General features: G+C 60.5%; 2 protein-coding genes across 2 annotated transcripts; both read right to left on the reverse strand.

The window, feature by feature from the left end:
• Positions 1 to 432: 432 nt before the first annotated feature.
• LOC125440400 (RING finger protein 145-like) lies at positions 433 to 7740 on the reverse strand. The gene is made up of 4 exons (XM_048510212.1): positions 7561 to 7740; positions 4582 to 4729; positions 3016 to 3372; positions 433 to 2021 (listed from the first exon to the last, which is right to left on the reverse strand). The coding sequence occupies exons 1-4, from the start codon at positions 7611 to 7613 to the stop codon at positions 1266 to 1268; spliced, it is 1314 nt and encodes a 437-aa protein (XP_048366169.1). The 5' UTR covers positions 7614 to 7740; the 3' UTR covers positions 433 to 1265.
• A 1125-nt stretch (positions 7741 to 8865) lies between these two features.
• LOC125439657 (RING finger protein 145-like) lies at positions 8866 to 21436 on the reverse strand. Its single transcript, XM_048508774.1, has 4 exons — positions 20567 to 21436; positions 18867 to 18975; positions 14632 to 14743; positions 8866 to 8994 (listed from the first exon to the last, which is right to left on the reverse strand). Exons 1-4 carry the CDS (start codon positions 20730 to 20732, stop codon positions 8866 to 8868), a joined length of 516 nt encoding a protein of 171 aa, XP_048364731.1. The 5' UTR covers positions 20733 to 21436.
• Between the last annotated feature and the right edge of the window lie 721 nt (positions 21437 to 22157).

Consider the following 22157-nt stretch of genomic DNA (forward strand, 5'->3'; position numbering starts at 1 on the left):
AACCACTACACCACACTACAACTGGGTTAGGGCTTTGCAGGGCAACCGGGCTCTTCCTGAACCAAGACAGTCCTCTAAGGGGAGAGACCCCTAAACGATCCAAGGACAGTCAGCGGAAGAAGGGTTTAGATTTACACCCCGCCTTTCCCTCCTGGAAGGAGACTCAAGGCAGCTTACATTGCAAACTCCTTTCCCTTCCTCTCCCCACAACAGACCCCTAGTAAAGTAGGTGGGGCTGTGAGAGTTCTGAGAGAACTGGGTCTGAACTTAGGTTCGCCCTGCAGGCTTCATGCTGAACAACGGAGAAACAAACCCAGTTCAGCAGATCAGAGTCCTGCCACTCATGCGGAGGAGTGGGGAATCAAATCCGGTTCTCCGGATTAGAGTCCGCTGCTCTTAACCGCTACGCAGGCCGGCAGCCTATTTATCAGCACAGCTCCCCTTTTACACCCAGGCTACAATCCAGTCCTTGCTAGCATCCTTGCAGGGCTGGTTTTGGTAACAATGACACCCCGCAAGCCCACGGTGGCTGTTGTTTATTATTTTTATTGAGCTCCCAAGCAGAGTCTGTTCATGGGCGCCCTCCCCTCCCCCTCCCCCTCCCCCACACGTTGTACTACAAATCTCCACATCACAAAACAGGCTGATGTGACGTCTCACCGGCGTCGTTTCGCGGCAGCCCCCATTTCCCAAACCCAGCAGAAGTTTGGGCTCCTCGTGGATTTTTCCGCCTGGCCGCTCCCACGCTCGGACAGAAGGAACCGGCCGCAAATGAGCGCCGTGGCACTTGGTGGATGCCAGGGGGACAGAGCGAAAAATCTGGGCAAGTTGCAACGAGGTCTTGTTCCCCCCCCTGCCCCCGCCCCCTCGGCGAAACAAGGCGGTTGGTATCTTGGATTCCCGTGCAAGCCTTTGACGCACAACGCCGTGCGGTCAGGTTTCGGAGCGGAGGCGTTTATGCCTGGCTTTCGGTCATCCATCGGCCGTCTTTTTTTAAGCCCCTGAGCCTTGGGTGGAGACCAAAAGGGCTTGAAGGCACAGACTCTGGTGGGAGGGGGAAGCAAGGGGCCATTTAGACCCCCGAGAAGCTGGATCCAGCCGTCCTGCTCCCTTGCTGAGGGCCAAGGACGACTCCTCACGGGGGAGCAGCTTTTGGCTACAGGGGCTGATCTACTCCCCTAGAAGTGGCAAGGGTAGTAGGAGACAACCAGCCGGAAGGACAAAAGAGCCATAGAGATTTGGGGTGGGTGGGGGGTGGGATAGTGCTAAGAAGAGGGGGAGGCAGGGCAATTGTCTTCCAGACGGCCATCGGGAGCTTCTAGTCGTGTCCTGCCTGAGATCTCAGTTTCGCCCCCTGCAGATGCAACAGTTAATTGACTCTGTGCGGGCACCTGTGGACTGTCTTTGACGAGGCCCCCTGGAACAGCAGGCAGAGAAGGGCCAGCGCTGCTTCGCGTCTCAAGGGCCCCGCACTCGCCCCGGGAAGCTTGGCTCTCAGGACTGCTTTGCCTCGGATCTCCTCTCGATCTGGCGCCCGAGTCGCCCAAATGCGATTTCCTGAGGCTTCCCTGAACAGGCGGGCTTTCCACCCGCAGAGGCACATGAGGAACACTATTCGCCACATCACTGGACGCTTCCGGTTCACTCTGGGGAATTCCCTGGTCAGGAACCTTCTCCGCTGACTCCCCAGATTCCTCCGGCGGCGGCAGCTCTTCCTGGCCCGTCAGTCCCAAACCCTGCCGTTCTGTCCCGCGTCTCTCTGTGGTCCCCGCCGAGTCTGTGCTCTCTGCGGCACTGCGGGCAGCAGATTCTTCCTCCTCGGGGCTAGGTGGCTCCTCCTCCTCCTCGGAGGGAGGCTCCGCCTCTTCCGCGCCGCTGTGGTTCGCCCGATTCTCCTTGCTGGCCAAGGCCTTGACCGGCTGGTGGCACAGGGGGCACGTGTCCTGCACGTAGAACCATTTGCGAAGGCAGCCCCCGTGGAAGATGTGGCCGCAGTGGGTGATGACGGCCAGGGTCATCTGCTGCAAAGGAAGGAAGAAGCTGGTTAATGGGAGAGGGAGGGTGGAGGGTGGGGGGAGGGTCTCCCCTCAAAACAACAAGGCAACAGTGGGTCACCGCTGTCATTACTGCCTTCCTCTCGATGGCTGCTCTGTTCTGGTTGGCGCAGCTTGGCCTGACCTCGACAGAGCATGGAAGCCAAGCAGGGCTGGCCCTGTTTACTTCTTGGGTGGCCCTTGAGGTCTCTTCCAACTCTATGATTCTTCAACCACGAGGAAAGGCGGGCACAAATTTTTTATCATTAATGAACAAACAAACAAACAAACATCAGAGCAATGTCATGTCGAAGGCTTTCACGGCCGGATTCAACTGCTTCTGGTGGGTTTTCCAGGCTATGTGGCCGTGGTTAAGAACATAAGAACAAGCCAGCTGGATCAGACCAGAGTCCATCTAGTCCAGCTCTCTGCTACTCGCAGTGGCCCACCAGGTGCCTTTGGGAGCTCACACGCAGGAGGTGAAAGCAATGGCCTTCTGCTGCTGCTGCTCCCGATCACCTGGTCTGCTAAGGCATTTGCAATCTCAGATCAAGGAGGATCAAGATTGGGAGCCATAAACCGACTTCTCCTCCATAAATCTGTCCAAGCCCTTTTTAAAGCTATCCAGGTTAGTGGCCATCACCACCTCCTGTGGCAGCATATTCCAAACACCAATCACACGTTGTGTGAAGAAGTGTTTCCTTTTATTAGTCCTAATTCTTCCCCCCAGCATTTTTAATGTATGCCCCCTGGTTCCTAATGTTTTGCCTGCATCTGTGGCTGACATCTTCAGACGATGCCAGCCACAGATGCAGGCGAAATGTTAGGAACAAGATCCACCAGACCACGGCCACACAGCCTGGAAAACCCACCAGAAACATCAGAGCAATTTCTTCCAAATACAGGATCCAATTAATTGTTCGAAGACACGAAAGGCTGCCTCTAGTTCTTCCCCTTCCCCCATGGAAAAGACGGCACTCACCTGAAAGCAAATGGCACACACGTCGTTATGGTCTGCCAGCTGCCCCCGCGTGGCCCTCGGCAGCGAGTTGATCTTCTTGGCTGCCTCCCTGCGGAGCAGAAAGCTCCTCCAGCCGGACTGTGCCCTCAGCCAGACGTTGAAGTATGAGTGTATGATGATGACCGAGGCGCCCAGCCAGCTCCACTCCCCGAAGACGGACTCCCAGGTCCCGTAGGCCACCACGCAGACGGCCACCAGGAACTCCAGCACGCGGCTGACGGCATTGACGTAATAGATGATCTCGTCCATCTTCTCCATGGGGGCCTCTTGGAAGATCTCGATCATGAAGAGGACGTAGATGAACAGGGTCCCCATCACCTGTGTGGAGGAGGAAGGGGAAAGGATGGGTGCTTCGGCTCATGAAAGAAGTCCTCCAAGGCTGTGGTCTACTCAGACTCCCAGATCCCTGCCACATGTAGTGCTGTCAAGCCATCTAGCTGACCTCTCTCAATTTCTCTCCTTTTCCTTTTTAAACCCCCCATCCTTTCAACTACCTTTGAAGTTACTCGTTTTATCCCCTTTAATTAGAATTCAGTTATGCCGTTTCCCAGCTCTTCCACTCCGACACGGTCCCAAATTGGCACTTTATAGGACTATTCGAATATTATGGTATGGTTTTAAACTGTGAAAATGTTTTTAATTGTGGTTTTGTAATATAAAGACAATGTGTGTAACGTTAGTAGCAGGGAACCAAAAATCGCGTCACACACTCAGACGGAGAGAAATATATACATTTTGTGTAATATAATTCATTCAGTATATAACAGTACAAAAACAAACTAGTAGTATAATTAAATCAACAGATATTAAATCCAAGTAACGTCCAGGAAAATAACGTATCAATTTTTCTTCAACCAAAGAAAAGGGTCTGATTGATGCCCAATTATGGTTTTACCATGTAAACTGCTCTGGGCCCAACTTGCCCGGGTTATAAATGGAACAAACAAATTGCATTTAGGCCTAATTCAAGAGTGTCCAGTTCTGGCGCTCCAGATGTTCATGGACTACGATTCCCATTGGCCCTTCCAGCATGGTCATGGTGGCAGGGGCTGACGGGAATTGTAATTCATTAACATCTGGGGCGGAGTTGGACACCCCTGGTCTAATCTTACTAGTTGCCCGAGACACTCACTAGATCAGCAGACAACTAACAAAAATTCAGCTAAATGCAAAAACCAGAGAGAAGAATAAGAATTTTGATTAATATCCCCCTTTTTCTCCTGTAAGGAGACTCAAAGGGGCTTACAAACACCTCCCCCCCACCCTCCAACAAACACCCTGTGAGGTGGGTGGGGCTGAGAGAGCTCTGAAGAACTGTGAGTAGCCCAAGGTCACCCAGCTGGCATGTGTTGGAGTGCACAAGCTAATCTAGTTCACCAAATAAGCCTCCACAGCCCAAGTGGCAGAGCGGGGAATCAAACCCGGTTCCCCAGATTAGAGTGCACCTGCTCTTCACCACCACACCACACTGGCTCTCAGAGGTAGAAGCCCTGGAAGTTTGCAAAATCCAAATGACTCAGGAAATACCTGCAGGGAGGTCAGCATGCAGCTGGAAACGAGAATCAGGAGCCAGAAGTCCATGTGGAAGAAGTGGGCGATCTTGTAGGCCATGAAACCCGGGAAGATCAAAAGGAAGAGGCACATGCTGACCCCCCGGAAGTGCTTCCAAACACTCCTGCAAGGAGAGGACAAGAACAGATGCATGATGGGGCCACCTCCGCTTCGCAGCAGTGCTCCGTGCTCTCCAGCCCAGAAAGGCATTTTCAAGAGCCCCTGCCCCATCCTCCGGGAATGGGACATTCCGGCCAAAGCAAATGCTCCGCCTTTCCTCTCGCCTAAGGAGTTTTGCAACCTCATACCTGCGGGACCGCCTTACCCCATATGTCCCGAGTCGACCTGTCCGTTCGGAAGAGGCGAATTTACTGGTGGTCCCTGGCCCCTCCATGATGCGGCTGGCCTCTACCCGGGCCAGGGCTTTTACAGCCCTGGCCCCTGCCTGGTGGAACGCTCTTCCTCCATCTGTTAGGGCCCTGCGGGACCTCGGGGAGTTCCGCAGGGCCTGTAAAACCGAGCTGTTCCACCGGGCCTTTGGTGAGGCTGGCCGCTGAGTCCGCCCTTCTTTGTTGCTCCTTACAGCTTTGTCATCTGCTGATTGAATATCGGCCTGTCCCCTCCCGGGAGGTTAATGCCGGACAACATCTACTTATTTTAATTGTGGAAGATCACTGCTGCTAGTGTTTTAATGTTTAATTTATTTATTGTTTTAATTGAAACTATTTGCTGTATTCAAATGTTGATTGTTTTGTAAACCGCCCTGAGCCCTCCGGGGGTAGGGCGGTGTATTAAATGTAATAAATAATAATAATAATAACTTAGCTCAGCTTCCAAGATCTGGTGAGATCAGGCTAGCCTACGTGATCCGAGTCAGCACAAGAGATGTTCAGCGGTCGTTTGCCATTGCCCGCCTTGGTATAGCCAGTCCAGACTTTCTCAGGGGTCTTCCATTCAAGAACTAACCAGGACTGACCCTGCTCAGCTTCCAAGATCTGTCAAGATCGGGCTAGCCAGGGTCATGAAGACACAGCTGCATGGGTACAGCGCCGTCGAGTTGCAGCCAAATTGTAGCCGTTGTGGCAGAGGTGGGATCCAGCAGGTTCTCACCGGTTCCCGAGAGTAGGTTTCTAATTATTTGTGTGTGCCGAGAGGGGGTTACTAATTGGTGATTTTGCCACGTGATTTTTGCCTTAGTTACGCCCCCCCCCTCCCTCTCAGCAGTAGTGCGCAGAACTTGAAGCAGTCTAGCAGGAGGCGCACCAGCGTGCATGGCAGCCTGCGCCTGCGTGCATTCGTTTCCCGCCCAAGGACCGGTGCAGCGGCTGCGTCCTTGCCACAGCCCCGCCCAGGAATGCCCCGCCCACGTCATGCCTGGCCACGCCCCCGTCTTGCCCTGCCCAGCCCCATTGGCGCTACGCCACAGTTTGAATCCCACCACCGTGGGAACCTGTTACTAAAATTTTTGGATCCCACCACTGCCTTGTGGAGTTTTCAAGACAAGAGACCAACAGAGGCGGTTTGCCCTCGCCAGTCTCTGCGGAACAACCCTTGACTCCCTTGGTGGTTTCCCATCCAAGTACTAATCAGGGCCCACCAGTGGCATCCCTAGGCAAACTGGAGCCCTGGGCAAAACCTGAGTTTGATGCCCCCCCAACAACAACAACAACAACCACCTTTATTAGGCATTGAAAGAATAAAAGAAAGAAAGAAAACAAGCATTGGCAGGAAGGGGGTGGATTTAAAAGGAGAATCTGGGGAAATTTATGGGGTGCCTGCTGTCAGGGGTGCAATTATTAAGATAGCAGGACCAAAATTTCAGAGTATCTTCATGAGCCCCTACTGATGATACCACCCAGGTTTGGTGAAGTTTGGTTCAGGGGGTCCAAAGTTATGGACCCTCAAAGGTGTAGCCCCCATGGGAGATGGGGACACTCCCTATGGGAGTCCATAACTTTGGACTCCCTAAACCAAATCTCACCAAACCTGGGTGATATCATTAGTCTCCTGGAAAATCCTTGAAATTTTGGTGCTGCTAGCCTAAAAACTGCACCCCCTGCAAGCCAAAAACAGAAAAAACACTGAAAATTCAAAAAAATCGCACCTGCATTTTTGACGCCCCCCACAAGGTGGCGCCCTGGGCAACTGCCCACTTTGCCCAATGGGAGGAACGCCTCTGGGGCCCACCCTGCTTCGCTTCCAGGATCTGACAAGATCATGCTAGCCTGGTCAGCACAAAAGATGTTCAGAAAGAATCGCCCTTTGCACTTGTTAACCAATGCAAATGTTCTCCCACCCTGGAGATTCCACAGGTATATGATTGGTGTGATTGGTGTTTGGAATATGCTGCCACAGGAGGTGGTGATGGCCACTAACCTGGATAGCTTTAAAAGGGGCTTGGACAGATTTATGGAGGAGAAGTCGATCTATGGCTACCAATCTTGATCCTCCTTGATCTCAGATTGCAAATGCCTTAACAGTCCAGGTGCTCAGGAGCAGCAGCAGCAGCAGAAGGCCATTGCTTTCACCTCCTGCACGTGAGCTCCCAAAGGCACCTGGTGGGCCACCAAGAGTAGCAGAGTGCTGGACTAGATGGACTCTGGTCTGATCCAGCAGGCTAGTTCTTATGTTCTTAAGTTCTTATATACACTCCACTTGCTTTACTACCATCAGACCCTCTGAAGATGCCTCAGCCACAGATGCAGGTGAAACGTCGGGAGAAAATGCTACTGGGACACGGCCGTACAACCTGGAAACCACACAGCACCCCATTTTTAGGTGGTTGTAGCCTGCCCTGGGATGCATCTGAAGGGCAGGATGGAAATCATCAAATAAATAAATCTGCCTTCCCCCACTTTTTCAGCCCCTCACGGCCACCCACCCACCCACCCACTGCAAATCTGTTCTCCCCCACACCCAGAGCCTCATTAGCTCTACTGAAGGGGACATCGTCACCTGTTCTGGGATGCCCCCAAGCCCAGGACAATGGGGTCCGCTATCTCGATCATGGACTGCAGGGTCGACGTCACCACGATGAAGAGGATGATGCTCAGGAGGAAGGTCCTTTGGAGCAGCTGCAGGCCCAGCAAATCCGTCTGGAGGGCCAGCAGCAGCAACGTCACGCCCTCGGTCACGCCCCTGGTCCAAAGGAGAGGGAAGAGGGATGTTGGACCAGGAGCATGGGAGAAACTGCCACCCGTCACTGAGATCATGGGTCTTGGCTTCCCCCTTCCCCCCAACTTGGTGCTTTAAAGCAGGTAAACATTGGAAGGACTTGTGACAGGAGATGTGAAGGTTCTAGGCCCGTGGTGGCGAACCTTTGGCACTCCAGATGTTATGGACTACAATTCCCATCAGCCCCTGCCAGCTAAGTGATTATTCATTCATTCATTCATTCATTCATTCATTCATTCATTCATTCATTGGGTTTATAGACCGCCCTCCCCCGGAGGGCTCAGGGCGGTGAACAATATGTAAATAGAGCACAAATTAGGTTAAAATCCAGTAAATATAAATTAGTATGGCTCTAATAAAAATAAACCCTACCCCATTAAAATACAGCATCATTAAAAATTAACATTAACACAAGATGGCGCCTGCTATCAATTCCCCTAAAAACCCCAATGGGGGGGGGGGGGGCGGAAGGATCCCCTTGATGTTGTAGGAGAAAGGAGAGGGAGGGGGCCCCTATCAACGGCTAGGCTCCCCAAAGGCCCGGTGGAACAGCTCGGTGTTGCAGGCCCTGCGGAACTCGTTAAGATCCCGCAGGGCCCGGACGGATGGTGGTAGAGCGTTCCACCAGGCCGGGGCCAGAGCTGTAAATGCTCTGGCCCGGGTGGAGGCCAGCCGTATCATTGAGGGGCCAGGGATCACCAGTAAGTTGGCCTCTGCTGAACGCAGAGACCGATTCGGGACGTATGGGGTAAGACGGTCCCGCAGGTACGGAGGTCCCAGGCCGCGCAAGTTTAGTTATAAGAGTTGGAAGATTTATACTGTATCTTTAAGAACTTTGTCAGAGAAATAAGGAGATTGTAAATACAAATAGAAGTGTTAAGGTGTTCAATTATATATAAGATTAATATATAAGATTAGACACAGCCAGAGTGCAACGTGTGTATTTTTGAGTTTATTTGGGCTAATGTTGGCATTGCACTCTTAAAGATAGTGGCAATTGTAGTCCGTAACATCTGGAGTGCCAAAGGTTCGCCACCATGGTTCTAGGCTCTCCTGTGGTAATGGAACCAACTGCCTTCTTCCCTATCAACCTTCTGACTCACTTGGGTCATCTTTGGAGGCTCTGCTCCAGTTGCGGCCACCTGGAACTAGACAGGTGGCAACCCGAGAAAGGGCCTTTTTTGGTCGCGGCACCAAAGCTTTGGAACCCCTTCCCTGGGGAGGAACACCTGTCGCCCTCTATTGACGACTTCTGCCAGTAGATCCGTGGTGGCGAACCTTTGGCACTCCAAATGTTATGGACTACAATTCCCATCAGCCCTTGCCAGCATGGCCAATTGGCCATGCTGGCAGGGGCTGATGGGAATTGTAGTCCATCCCCCCCCCACCCCCCCCCCCCCCCCCCCCCCCCCCCCACCCCCCCCCCCCCCCCCCCCCCCCCCCCCCCCCCCTCCCCCCCCCCCCCCCCCCCCCCCCCCCCCCCCCCCCCCCCCCCACCCCCCCCCACCCCCCACCCCCACCCTCCCCCCCCCCCCCCCCCCACCCCCCGCCCCCCCCACCCCCCCCCCCCCTCCCCCGCCCCCTCCCCCACCCCCCCCCCCCCCCACCCCCCCCCCCCGCGCGCCCCCCCCTCTCCCCGTCGTCCCCCTCCCCCTCACACCCCCCCCCCCCCCGCCCCCCCCCCCCCCCCCCCCCCCCCCCCCCCACCCCCCCCCCCCCCCACCCCCCCCCCCCCCCACCCCCCCCCCCCCCCACCCCCCCCCCCCCCCACCCCCCCCCCCCCCCACCCCCCCCCCCCCCCACCCCCCCCCCCCCCCACCCCCCCCCCCCCCCACCCCCCCCCCCCCCCACCCCCCCCCCCCCCCACCCCCCCCCCCCCCCACCCCCCCCCCCCCCCACCCCCCCCCCCCCCCACCCCCCCCCCCCCCCACCCCCCCCCCCCCCCACCCCCCCCCCCCCCCACCCCCCCCCCCCCCCACCCCCCCCCCCCCCCACCCCCCCCCCCCCCCACCCCCCCCCCCCCCCACCCCCCCCCCCCCCCACCCCCCCCCCCCCCCACCCCCCCCCCCCCCCACCCCCCCCCCCCCCCACCCCCCCCCCCCCCCACCCCCCCCCCCCCCCACCCCCCCCCCCCCCCACCCCCCCCCCCCCCCACCCCCCCCCCCCCCCACCCCCCCCCCCCCCCACCCCCCCCCCCCCCCACCCCCCCCCCCCCCCACCCCCCCCCCCCCCCACCCCCCCCCCCCCCCACCCCCCCCCCCCCCCACCCCCCCCCCCCCCCACCCCCCCCCCCCCCCACCCCCCCCCCCCCCCACCCCCCCCCCCCCCCACCCCCCCCCCCCCCCACCCCCCCCCCCCCCCACCCCCCCCCCCCCCCACCCCCCCCCCCCCCCACCCCCCCCCCCCCCCACCCCCCCCCCCCCCCACCCCCCCCCCCCCCCACCCCCCCCCCCCCCCACCCCCCCCCCCCCCCACCCCCCCCCCCCCCCACCCCCCCCCCCCCCCACCCCCCCCCCCCCCCACCCCCCCCCCCCCCCACCCCCCCCCCCCCCCACCCCCCCCCCCCCCCACCCCCCCCCCCCCCCACCCCCCCCCCCCCCCACCCCCCCCCCCCCCCACCCCCCCCCCCCCCCACCCCCCCCCCCCCCCACCCCCCCCCCCCCCCACCCCCCCCCCCCCCCACCCCCCCCCCCCCCCACCCCCCCCCCCCCCCACCCCCCCCCCCCCCCACCCCCCCCCCCCCCCACCCCCCCCCCCCCCCACCCCCCCCCCCCCCCACCCCCCCCCCCCCCCACCCCCCCCCCCCCCCACCCCCCCCCCCCCCCACCCCCCCCCCCCCCCACCCCCCCCCCCCCCCACCCCCCCCCCCCCCCACCCCCCCCCCCCCCCACCCCCCCCCCCCCCCACCCCCCCCCCCCCCCACCCCCCCCCCCCCCCACCCCCCCCCCCCCCCACCCCCCCCCCCCCCCACCCCCCCCCCCCCCCACCCCCCCCCCCCCCCACCCCCCCCCCCCCCCACCCCCCCCCCCCCCCACCCCCCCCCCCCCCCACCCCCCCCCCCCCCCACCCCCCCCCCCCCCCACCCCCCCCCCCCCCCACCCCCCCCCCCCCCCACCCCCCCCCCCCCCCACCCCCCCCCCCCCCCACCCCCCCCCCCCCCCACCCCCCCCCCCCCCCACCCCCCCCCCCCCCCACCCCCCCCCCCCCCCACCCCCCCCCCCCCCCACCCCCCCCCCCCCCCACCCCCCCCCCCCCCCACCCCCCCCCCCCCCCACCCCCCCCCCCCCCCACCCCCCCCCCCCCCCACCCCCCCCCCCCCCCACCCCCCCCCCCCCCCACCCCCCCCCCCCCCCACCCCCCCCCCCCCCCACCCCCCCCCCCCCCCACCCCCCCCCCCCCCCACCCCCCCCCCCCCCCACCCCCCCCCCCCCCCACCCCCCCCCCCCCCCACCCCCCCCCCCCCCCACCCCCCCCCCCCCCCACCCCCCCCCCCCCCCACCCCCCCCCCCCCCCACCCCCCCCCCCCCCCACCCCCCCCCCCCCCCACCCCCCCCCCCCCCCACCCCCCCCCCCCCCCACCCCCCCCCCCCCCCACCCCCCCCCCCCCCCACCCCCCCCCCCCCCCACCCCCCCCCCCCCCCACCCCCCCCCCCCCCCACCCCCCCCCCCCCCCACCCCCCCCCCCCCCCACCCCCCCCCCCCCCCACCCCCCCCCCCCCCCACCCCCCCCCCCCCCCACCCCCCCCCCCCCCCACCCCCCCCCCCCCCCACCCCCCCCCCCCCCCACCCCCCCCCCCCCCCACCCCCCCCCCCCCCCACCCCCCCCCCCCCCCACCCCCCCCCCCCCCCACCCCCCCCCCCCCCCACCCCCCCCCCCCCCCACCCCCCCCCCCCCCCACCCCCCCCCCCCCCCACCCCCCCCCCCCCCCACCCCCCCCCCCCCCCACCCCCCCCCCCCCCCACCCCCCCCCCCCCCCACCCCCCCCCCCCCCCACCCCCCCCCCCCCCCACCCCCCCCCCCCCCCACCCCCCCCCCCCCCCACCCCCCCCCCCCCCCACCCCCCCCCCCCCCCACCCCCCCCCCCCCCCACCCCCCCCCCCCCCCACCCCCCCCCCCCCCCACCCCCCCCCCCCCCCACCCCCCCCCCCCCCCACCCCCCCCCCCCCCCACCCCCCCCCCCCCCCACCCCCCCCCCCCCCCACCCCCCCCCCCCCCCACCCCCCCCCCCCCCCACCCCCCCCCCCCCCCACCCCCCCCCCCCCCCACCCCCCCCCCCCCCCACCCCCCCCCCCCCCCACCCCCCCCCCCCCCCACCCCCCCCCCCCCCCACCCCCCCCCCCCCCCACCCCCCCCCCCCCCCACCCCCCCCCCCCCCCACCCCCCCCCCCCCCCACCCCCCCCCCCCCCCACCCCCCCCCCCCCCCACCCCCCCCCCCCCCCACCCCCCCCCCCCCCCACCCCCCCCCCCCCCCACCCCCCCCCCCCCCCACCCCCCCCCCCCCCCACCCCCCCCCCCCCCCACCCCCCCCCCCCCCCACCCCCCCCCCCCCCCACCCCCCCCCCCCCCCACCCCCCCCCCCCCCCACCCCCCCCCCCCCCCACCCCCCCCCCCCCCCACCCCCCCCCCCCCCCACCCCCCCCCCCCCCCACCCCCCCCCCCCCCCACCCCCCCCCCCCCCCACCCCCCCCCCCCCCCACCCCCCCCCCCCCCCACCCCCCCCCCCCCCCACCCCCCCCCCCCCCCACCCCCCCCCCCCCCCACCCCCCCCCCCCCCCACCCCCCCCCCCCCCCACCCCCCCCCCCCCCCACCCCCCCCCCCCCCCACCCCCCCCCCCCCCCACCCCCCCCCCCCCCCACCCCCCCCCCCCCCCACCCCCCCCCCCCCCCACCCCCCCCCCCCCCCACCCCCCCCCCCCCCCACCCCCCCCCCCCCCCACCCCCCCCCCCCCCCACCCCCCCCCCCCCCCACCCCCCCCCCCCCCCACCCCCCCCCCCCCCCACCCCCCCCCCCCCCCACCCCCCCCCCCCCCCACCCCCCCCCCCCCCCACCCCCCCCCCCCCCCACCCCCCCCCCCCCCCACCCCCCCCCCCCCCCACCCCCCCCCCCCCCCACCCCCCCCCCCCCCCACCCCCCCCCCCCCCCACCCCCCCCCCCCCCCACCCCCCCCCCCCCCCACCCCCCCCCCCCCCCACCCCCCCCCCCCCCCACCCCCCCCCCCCCCCACCCCCCCCCCCCCCCACCCCCCCCCCCCCCCACCCCCCCCCCCCCCCACCCCCCCCCCCCCCCACCCCCCCCCCCCCCCACCCCCCCCCCCCCCCACCCCCCCCCCCCCCCACCCCCCCCCCCCCCCACCCCCCCCCCCCCCCACCCCCCCCCCCCCCCACCCCCCCCCCCCCCCACCCCCCCCCCCCCCCACCCCCCCCCCCCCCCACCCCCCCCCCCCCCCACCCCCCCCCCCCCCCACCCCCCCCCCCCCCCACCCCCCCCCCCCCCCACCCCCCCCCCCCCCCACCCCCCCCCCCCCCCACCCCCCCCCCCCCCCACCCCCCCCCCCCCCCACCCCCCCCCCCCCCCACCCCCCCCCCCCCCCACCCCCCCCCCCCCCCACCCCCCCCCCCCCCCACCCCCCCCCCCCCCCACCCCCCCCCCCCCCCACCCCCCCCCCCCCCCACCCCCCCCCCCCCCCACCCCCCCCCCCCCCCACCCCCCCCCCCCCCCACCCCCCCCCCCCCCCACCCCCCCCCCCCCCCACCCCCCCCCCCCCCCACCCCCCCCCCCCCCCACCCCCCCCCCCCCCCACCCCCCCCCCCCCCCACCCCCCCCCCCCCCCACCCCCCCCCCCCCCCACCCCCCCCCCCCCCCACCCCCCCCCCCCCCCACCCCCCCCCCCCCCCACCCCCCCCCCCCCCCACCCCCCCCCCCCCCCACCCCCCCCCCCCCCCACCCCCCCCCCCCCCCACCCCCCCCCCCCCCCACCCCCCCCCCCCCCCACCCCCCCCCCCCCCCACCCCCCCCCCCCCCCACCCCCCCCCCCCCCCACCCCCCCCCCCCCCCACCCCCCCCCCCCCCCACCCCCCCCCCCCCCCACCCCCCCCCCCCCCCACCCCCCCCCCCCCCCACCCCCCCCCCCCCCCACCCCCCCCCCCCCCCACCCCCCCCCCCCCCCACCCCCCCCCCCCCCCACCCCCCCCCCCCCCCACCCCCCCCCCCCCCCACCCCCCCCCCCCCCCACCCCCCCCCCCCCCCACCCCCCCCCCCCCCCACCCCCCCCCCCCCCCACCCCCCCCCCCCCCCACCCCCCCCCCCCCCCACCCCCCCCCCCCCCCACCCCCCCCCCCCCCCACCCCCCCCCCCCCCCACCCCCCCCCCCCCAATCTGTGTTGTTTAACAGAAGCTCCACAACAGAGCAGTCAGAGTCACGTTCAGATTTGTCTAGGGCCAGCCTGGGAGAGAAATTCCTAATGCCCACACATCTCGGACAGTCAAGAATAATGTGAGCAAGAGTCTCCACTTGATTTTTACAGTGTGGACAGACCCGATCCTGAAGAGGTATGGATAAGTAGCGACCCTTTGTAATGGCCGATGGGAAGGTATTGGATCTGGCCCTTGTGATAATCCATCTCTGTTGGGGTTCAGTTAATAATTCAAGATATTTGGCTATGCGCCCCTGTTCCGGTATTATTCTGACAGAGAGGGGTGAGCATGATTTGTTTGCTTGCCCCAACAAGATATGATATTCCTGTTCTAGAAGTCTACTTTTCGAGGTTTGGAAAATTTCTCTGGGTGTGGCAAGGAGATCCACAGACGCTTATCCTCTCTTCCGATTGGTGCAGCGGGACCCTGCCTAACCAAGCCACTGAACTCCTCACCTGTGAGCACGGTGGCAAAGCGACTGAGTGCCACGGGATCGTTGTACACGGCCCCCTGGAACTCACGGCCCGTCTCTTGCCAGATGTAGTCCCTGCAACGAGAACCTGTTAACATGGTTGGCCACGGCAGCAGAGGTTTTTGAAAAGCAACCACGGAGGAAGGAGTGGGTCTCTGCTGTTACAGGGGGGCGACCAAAACAGTAAAAGGCCTGGAATCCATGACCTGTGAGGAGAGACTTAGGGAGCTGGGGATGTTTAGTCTGGAGGAGAGCAGGTTAAGGGGGGACATGATAGCCAGGATGAAATATTGGAAGGGATGTCATGTTGAGGAGGGAGCTTATTTTCTGCTGCTCCAGAGACGAGGACCAGGAATCATGGGTCAGTGCTATCAGTCACAGACCAGGAAAGGGATTTGGGCGTCTTAGTTGATAGTTCCATGGGAATGTCCACTCAATGCATGGCAGCTGTGAAAAAGGCAAACTCTATGCTGGGGATCATTAGGAAAGGAGTTGATAATAAAACTGCAAGGATTGTCATGCCCTTATATAAAGCTGTGGTGCGACCGCCCTTGGAGTCCTGTGTTCAGTTCTGGTCGCCGCATCTCAAAAAGGATATCGAGGAGATAGAAAAAGTGCAGAGAAGGGCAACGAGGATGATTGAAGGATTGGAGCACCTTCCTTATGAGGAGAGGCTGCAGCGTTTGGGACTCTTTAGTTTGGAGAGGAGGCGTCTGAGGGGGGATATGATTGAAGTCTATAAAATTATGCATGGGGTAGGAAATGTTGACAGAGAGAAATTTTTCTCTCTTTCTCACAATACTAGAACCAGGGGGCATTCATTGAAAATGCTGGGGGGGTGGGGGGGGAGAATTAGGACTAATAAAAGGAAACACTTCTTCACACAACGTGTGATTGGTGTTTGGAATACGCTGCCACAGGAGGTGGTGATGGCCACTAACCTGGATAGCTTTAAAAAGGGCTTGGACAGATTTATGGAGGAGAAGTCGATCTATGGCTACCAATCTTGATCCTCCTTGATCTCAGATTGCAAATGCCTTAGCAGACCAGGTGCTCAGGAGCAGCAGCAGCAGCAGGCCATTGCTTTCACCTCCTGCATGTGAGCTCCCAAAGGCACCTGGTGGGCCACTGCGAGTTGCAGAGTGCTGGACTAGATGGACTCTGGTCTGATCCAGCAGGCTAGTTTTTATGTTCTTATGTTCATGGGTTCAAGATGCAGGAAAAGAGATTCCACCTAAACAGTAGGAAGAATTTCCTGATGGTAAAAGCTGTTCGACAGTGGAATATGGTGCCTTGGAGAGGGGTGGAGTTTCCTTCTTTGGAAGTTTTTCAACAGAGGCTGGATGGCCATCTGTCAAGGGTGCTTTGATTGTGTGTTCCTGCCGGGCAGGAAGTTGGACTGAATGGCCCCTGTGGTCTCTTCCGACTTCTATGATTCTATGAAAGTCCCAAGCTCCAACTACGAACCCTTCCCTCAAGGAGTAGCCCTGCTCTCCATCTTCCAAGCAGTCACGATTAAGTGGATCAGGGCAACTTGTTTGTCTAGTTCAGATGCAGTTGAAATCTAATGATAATAAGACTGTGACTCTGGGAAGAGCAGATATGCACCCGGTAGTTCACCAGCGACACTGGCTCCTGGTGGAATACCAAATCAGGTTTGCAGTTTTGGTGTCAACTCTTAAAAGTCTGGGGTCCTTGTACCTTGCATCTGATCGTCCTAGTCTCTGGAGCAGCAGAAAACAAATGTTGTGGGGTTACATGCAGTGACTGAAGAACATGTGCAGGCAGTGTGCATACTACATTTTCTTTTATGTACACTGAGAGCATATGCACCGGAGACAAATTCCTTGTGTGTCCAATCACACTTGGCCAATAAAGATTCTATTCTATTCTATTCTACATGGTCAGAATTGGTTGCTTGCAGTTAGAATCATAGGATCATAGAGTTGGAAGAGACCCCCAGGGGCCATCAAGACCAACCCCCTGCCACGCAGGAACACACCATCAAAGCACTCCTGACAGGTGGCCATCCAGCCTCTGTTTAAAAACCTCCAAAGAAAGAGACTCCACCACCCTCCAAGGCAGCGTATTCCACTGTATTCCAAGGCAGCGTATTCCACTATGTCGAACAGCCCTGACAGTCAGGAAGTTCTTCCTAATGTTTAGGTGCAATCTCTTTCCCTGCACCTTGAACCCATTACTCCTTGTCCCAGTCTCTGGAGCAGCAGAAAACAACCTTGCTCCCTCTTCGACATGGCATCGCTTCAAATACCTCAACATGGTTTTCATGTCACCTCTTAACCAGTGGCGGGATCCAAAAATTTTAGTAACAGGTTCCCATAGTGGTGGGATTCAAACTGTGGCGTAGCACCAATGGGGCTGGGCGGGGCATTCCGGGGGCGTGGCCGGGCATTCCGGGGGCGGGGCATTAATAATTTCTCTGTTACTGTAAAAAACTCTAACTGTAAAAAAAAAGTTCCTCATTTCCAGCTGGTATCTTTCTGTCCGTAATTTAAACTCATTATAGCAAGTCCTATCGTCTGCTGCCAACAGAAACAACTACTTCTCCTCTAATTGACTGCCTGTCAAATACTTAATACTTTCAAATACTTAATTTTGTTTCTAGAAATCAAAAGAAGGAGACTTTCCTTAAACAAGGAACTTTACCATATTTCTAAAACATGTTTTTAAAACAGCCCAACAACAGGGAGAATTAGCCCGTTTTCTACCTTCGCTAACCAGCCACATAGGAAACAACAGAACTTTATGATTTTTGGACCTAATGGAATTTCTAACGGAAAAGCGGACCCAATTAGTAACCCCCTCTCGGCACACACAAATGATTAGTAACCCACTCTCGGGAACTGGTGAGAACCTGCTGGATCCCACCTCTGCTGTTAACCTTCCCTCCTCCACCTGTGCACAGTAGCTGTAACTCAGCCAAACCTTTGCCTTCTTTTCTGCTTGCAAGGACAAGAACTGGGCAAATCTGATGACATCACAGCACTCTTTTTTGGCCACCTTGGAGTCAAGCAACTTAGCTAATATGCATGTAAACACACATGACTCTGCTTTATCCAGAGTCAAACTTGTGGTCCGTCGAGTTGAGTCTTGCCTACCCAGACTGGCCGCTGCTCTCCAAGGTCTCAGGAAAACATCTTTCATAACACCCACCACAGGGGTCCCCAACCTTTTCAGCCTGTGGACACATCTGGAATTCTAACACAGCATGGTGGGTGTGGCAACAAAATGGCTGCCTCAGGAGGCGGAGCCAGCCGCAAAATAATCGCCACAGCTTAGCGTTAGTCACACAGTGCAGACCCTTGGCTGTAGTCACAGCGGCTGCCACAGCAACATTTAAAAGAATCTGCAAAATGTTGACAGAGAGAAATTTTTCTCTCTTTCTCACAATACTAGAACCAGGGGGCATTCATTGAAAATGCTGGGGGGAAGAATTAGGACTAATAAAAGGAAACACTGCTTCACGCAACGTGTGATTGGTGTTTGGAATATGCTGCCACAGGAGGTGGTAATGGCCACTAATCTGGATAGCTTTAAAAGGGGCTTGGACAGATTTATGGAGGAGAAGTCGATTTATGGCTACCAATCTTGATCCTCCTTGATCTCAGATTGCAAATGTCTTAACAGACCAGGTGATCGGGAGCAACAGCAGCAGAAGGCCATTGCTTTCACCTCCTGCAGGTGAGCTCCCAAAGGCACCTGGTGGGCCACTGCGAGTAGCAGAGTGCTGTACTAGATGGACTCTGGTCTGATCCAGCTGGCTTGTTCTTATGTTCTTATGCACAGCCAGTCAACTTTCCAACAGCCAATCAGAAGCCTTGCTGGACGAAAGCCCTACCTGGCCCGGCAGGTACTGGCAAACCACCTCAGCTTCCCACTTGCGTTAAGACCCCTTGCTGGGATTCCCATAAATCAGTACACACACAATATAATGAGGGGTTTTTTTTGAGGATATGTTCTAGCACTTCTGCCCTCTTTTATTTGCATAATCCAAATATTTACAGCCCACCCTTCTTCTTGGTAAGGTGGTCAACTTCTTTCTTTCTAGATGGTTTGTTACAAACAGAGCTGCTTGCTTCTAGCAGGGTCATTTTTACGCTGTTGCATTGTGTGCAAGCCCTGGCAGGTGCTGTTGGCAAGAAAGCGTGGGGATATAAACAAAACGCCTGGTCCTCACCTGACCGTCTGATGGCCCACATAGAGCAACAGCATCGTCAGGATGTAGAGGTACAACTTCACGAGAAACCGGACCGGGAGAAGGAGGACCACCACGCAAACCAGGTGACCTAAGAGAGGAGGAAGACAGGCAAATCCAAGTGCAGTACTTTGAAAGGATTTTTTTTGTTTTGTTTTAAGGGGTAGATCTGTAGCCTCCAACATTCAGGGATTTGGTACCTGCCAATTTCCCAGGGCCATTAGAACCATGATGCACGGCAGCTGTGAAAAAGGCAAACTCTATGCTGGGGATAATTAGGAAAGGAGTTGATAATAAAACTGCAAGGATTGTCATGCCCTTATATAAAACAGTGGTGCGACCGCACTTGGAGTCCTGTGTCCAGTTCTGGTCGCCACATCTCAAAAAGGATATTGGAGAGATAGAAAAAGTGCAGAGAAGGGCAACAAGGATGATTGAGGGACTGGAGCATTTTCCTTATGAGGAGAGGCTGCAGCGTTTGGGACTCCTTAGTTTGGAGAGGAGACGTCTGAGGGGGGATATGATTGAAGTCTATAAAATTATGCATGGGGTAGAAAATGTGGACAGAGAGAAATCTTTCTCTCTTTCTCACAATACTAGAACCAGGGGGCATTCATTGAAAATGCTGGGGGGAAGAATTAGGAGTAATTAAAGGAAACACTTCTTCACGCAACGTGTGATTGGTGTTTGGAATATGCTGCCGCAGGAGGTGGTGATGGCCACTCACCTGGATAGCTTTAAAAAGGGCTTGGACAGATTTATGGAGGAGAAGTCGATCTATGGCTACCAATCTTGATCCTCCTTGATCTCAGATTGCAAATGCCTAAGCAGACCAGGTGCTCAGGAGCAGCAGCAGCAGAAGGCCGTTGCTTTCACATTCTGCATGTGAGCTCCCAAAGGCACCTGGTGGGCCACTGCGAGTAGCAGAGTGCTGGACTAGATGGACTCTGGTCTGATCCAGCAGGCTCGTTCTTATGTTCTTATGATAACCTTGGTAAAAATTAAACTGTAGTCAGAAATACCTTAATTAATGTAACAATTGGAACAGTTGCCTCACTGGGCTTCAACGCCAAAACTTATCAAACACAACATAACACACAGTAAAAAAAAAGTCTGCGTGCAACACACTACGTTGGAAGTAAATCACAACTTATGAGAACTTTGCACAGGGTTAGGACGAAAACAAGAACCTTCACAATGAGCATGTACAATTCTTTAGCTGGGGAATACGTTCCCCGCAACGCACTATTACAATTGGAAAAACACCCCCCTTGCAGATTTAAAGTACAAACCACAGTGCAATCATGTCCAGACTTTTAACAGTGCACAGTGGCACGGTTTTACAAACCACAATGCGTTAGAATCAACACGCACGCTCCACAGTCTGTCCTCTTTTATGCCATTAAGTCGGCGAACTCTTTTGTACAGCGCAACCCTGTTCTCTGCACGGACAAGTTCTTTTGAATAGTTCGGTTTTGCGACGTTTGCGGAAGACCAGGAGCACCTGGGATCCCTCCTGACCTCCTCCCGCAGCCATTTCACAAGGGTGGGGGCCAATCTCCACAGATATCCCAACCCTTTGGGCTGGCAACAGCGGAGGGGGACAGGGCTTACGAGGATGGCTTGCAGTCCCTTGCCCCTCTCTCTGCCAGGGACCTGCCAGGCCCCCCTGGGCGACTCACCTGCATAGTAGAGGGTCCAGAGGTGCCGGCGAGGCAGGTGGGGCTCCCTGGTTCGAGGCTGCAGCAGGTCAGCAAAGGTCTGCACGTCCCAGCGGTAGAGCAGGTCCAGCAGGACGACGCTGGGCACCCGCAGGGCCACGTTGGCCACCCGCTCCAGGGTGGGCATGGCTGGCAGGTGGGGGTGAGGAAGCAGGAGGGCACCTTGCCCCCACCGGCCCCTGATCCAAGCGCAGTGGGGGGCCTCCCTCCCCCAGGAAGGGCCCCCTGGCAGAGAGAGGGAAGGAGGGGAGGGTGAAATAAGGGGGCACCACCCACAAAATAAGCAAACGGGGGGGGGAGGCAGGGGAGGGACAAGAAGGGCTCAGAACCTGCAAATCTGATGGGGGTGTTACAACCGGGCAAGGGGAGGGGGGTCTAAACTGGTCTCTTGTGACCTCTGAGGGTGTAAGTTATTGGAGGGGGGGCAAGTGGGGTTAGCTAGGGCGATTCTCTTCTTACAGAAAAATGTATTTTTAAAAGGGAAGGAAAGAATAACTGGGGGGGGGGGAGTGGCAGCGAGGGGTTGATATAAAGGGGGGGGGGATGTTGTGTCCCTTCCTGACACCCTTACCTGTCAACCAGGTAAGAATTGGAGAAGGGGGTCACCTTTGGAAGGGGGGCTGGAGTGTCTCCCCTTCCTCTTCCCGCCCCCCGTCAGCGAGTGCCGCACTTTAACTTTCTCTCCGCCCCCGATCACAGGGGAAAGCCCCCTGGAGAGGAGCCCCGTGAAGACGCGGCGGCCATCTTCCTTCCTGGCGCCCGCCCTTCTCGCCGGGCGGACACGTGGCGCGAGGGCGAAGGCGGGGCGGGAGCGCGTGGCCGCCATTTTGGGTGAGGGCACGCCGGCGCCTGGGCGGTGGAAGACGCAAAGGGTATAGATAGAACGTGAAGGCGATGCTGTCCACTTCCGGTTCCGATGGACCTCACCGCCCGCCCTGTGCGGGGCAGAGAGGGTGGAAGCCGCGTCCAAAGTCGGCAACAAGAATAACAACTCATTAGAATGAAATGGACCTGATGATGATATTATCAAGCATACTAGTTATTTCACATTAATGCTAACTATACATTGATAAGAACATTAATTATTTTATTTTCAATCTTAGTACTGTCCATTACTATGCATGCAATCCCCGGGCAAAACACGGCAGTTTACAAAGCGCAACCCCTGCCCCGAAGAACCTGCAATCTGAAACAATCTTAAATTAGGCCTAGACTGGGGGCTGGTGGTGGAATAGAGGCAAGGAATCTGTGCAATCAAAGACAGTTAGCTTCATAAAAGGGTGGGTGGATGGGTGGGTTTGTGCGTTAATTCTAGATTCAGAGACTCTGAAGTACAATCAGATAGATTAGAATCCAGTAGCACCCGGAAGCCAACAAACTTTGTGGGTATAAACTTTCGAAAGCTGATCTGGCGGAAGGATCTTTGGCTCTTGAAAGCTTGAACCTGGAAAATCTTACTGTTCTCTGAGGTGCTCCTGGATTGAAATCTAGTTATTTAGGTTAATCATTGATATTCCGTGTTCTCAGCCCATATTGGATTCTTCTGCAACTC

The sequence above is a fragment of the Sphaerodactylus townsendi genome, linkage group LG10, assembly GCF_021028975.2.
Source record: "Sphaerodactylus townsendi isolate TG3544 linkage group LG10, MPM_Stown_v2.3, whole genome shotgun sequence".
Lineage (NCBI taxonomy): Eukaryota > Metazoa > Chordata > Lepidosauria > Squamata > Sphaerodactylidae > Sphaerodactylus > Sphaerodactylus townsendi.

What these genes read in the sequence shown, in the direction of transcription:
- LOC125439657 (XM_048508774.1), bottom strand. Translation starts at nt 20,732, where the DNA reads ATGCCCACCCTGGAGCGGGTGGCCAACGTGGCCCTGCGGGTGCCCAGC. An exon ending in GTGGGCCATCAGACGGTCAG is followed by an intron (nt 14,744 to 18,866) that starts GTGAGGACCAGG and finishes TTCTCGTTGCAG; the next exon opens with GGACTACATCTGGCAAGAGA. An exon ending in GTGAGGAGTTCAGTGGCTTG is followed by an intron (nt 8,995 to 14,631) that starts GTTAGGCAGGGT and finishes GTTCCTCCCCAG; the next exon opens with GGAAGGGGTTCCAAAGCTTT.
- LOC125440400 (XM_048510212.1), bottom strand. Translation starts at nt 7,613, where the DNA reads ATGATCGAGATAGCGGACCCCATTGTCCTGGGCTTGGGGGCATCCCAG. An exon ending in TTGGGGGCATCCCAGAACAG is followed by an intron (nt 4,730 to 7,560) that starts GTGACGATGTCC and finishes CTCTCCTTGCAG; the next exon opens with GAGTGTTTGGAAGCACTTCC. An exon ending in TGTGTGCCATTTGCTTTCAG is followed by an intron (nt 2,022 to 3,015) that starts GTGAGTGCCGTC and finishes CTTCCTTTGCAG; the next exon opens with CAGATGACCCTGGCCGTCAT.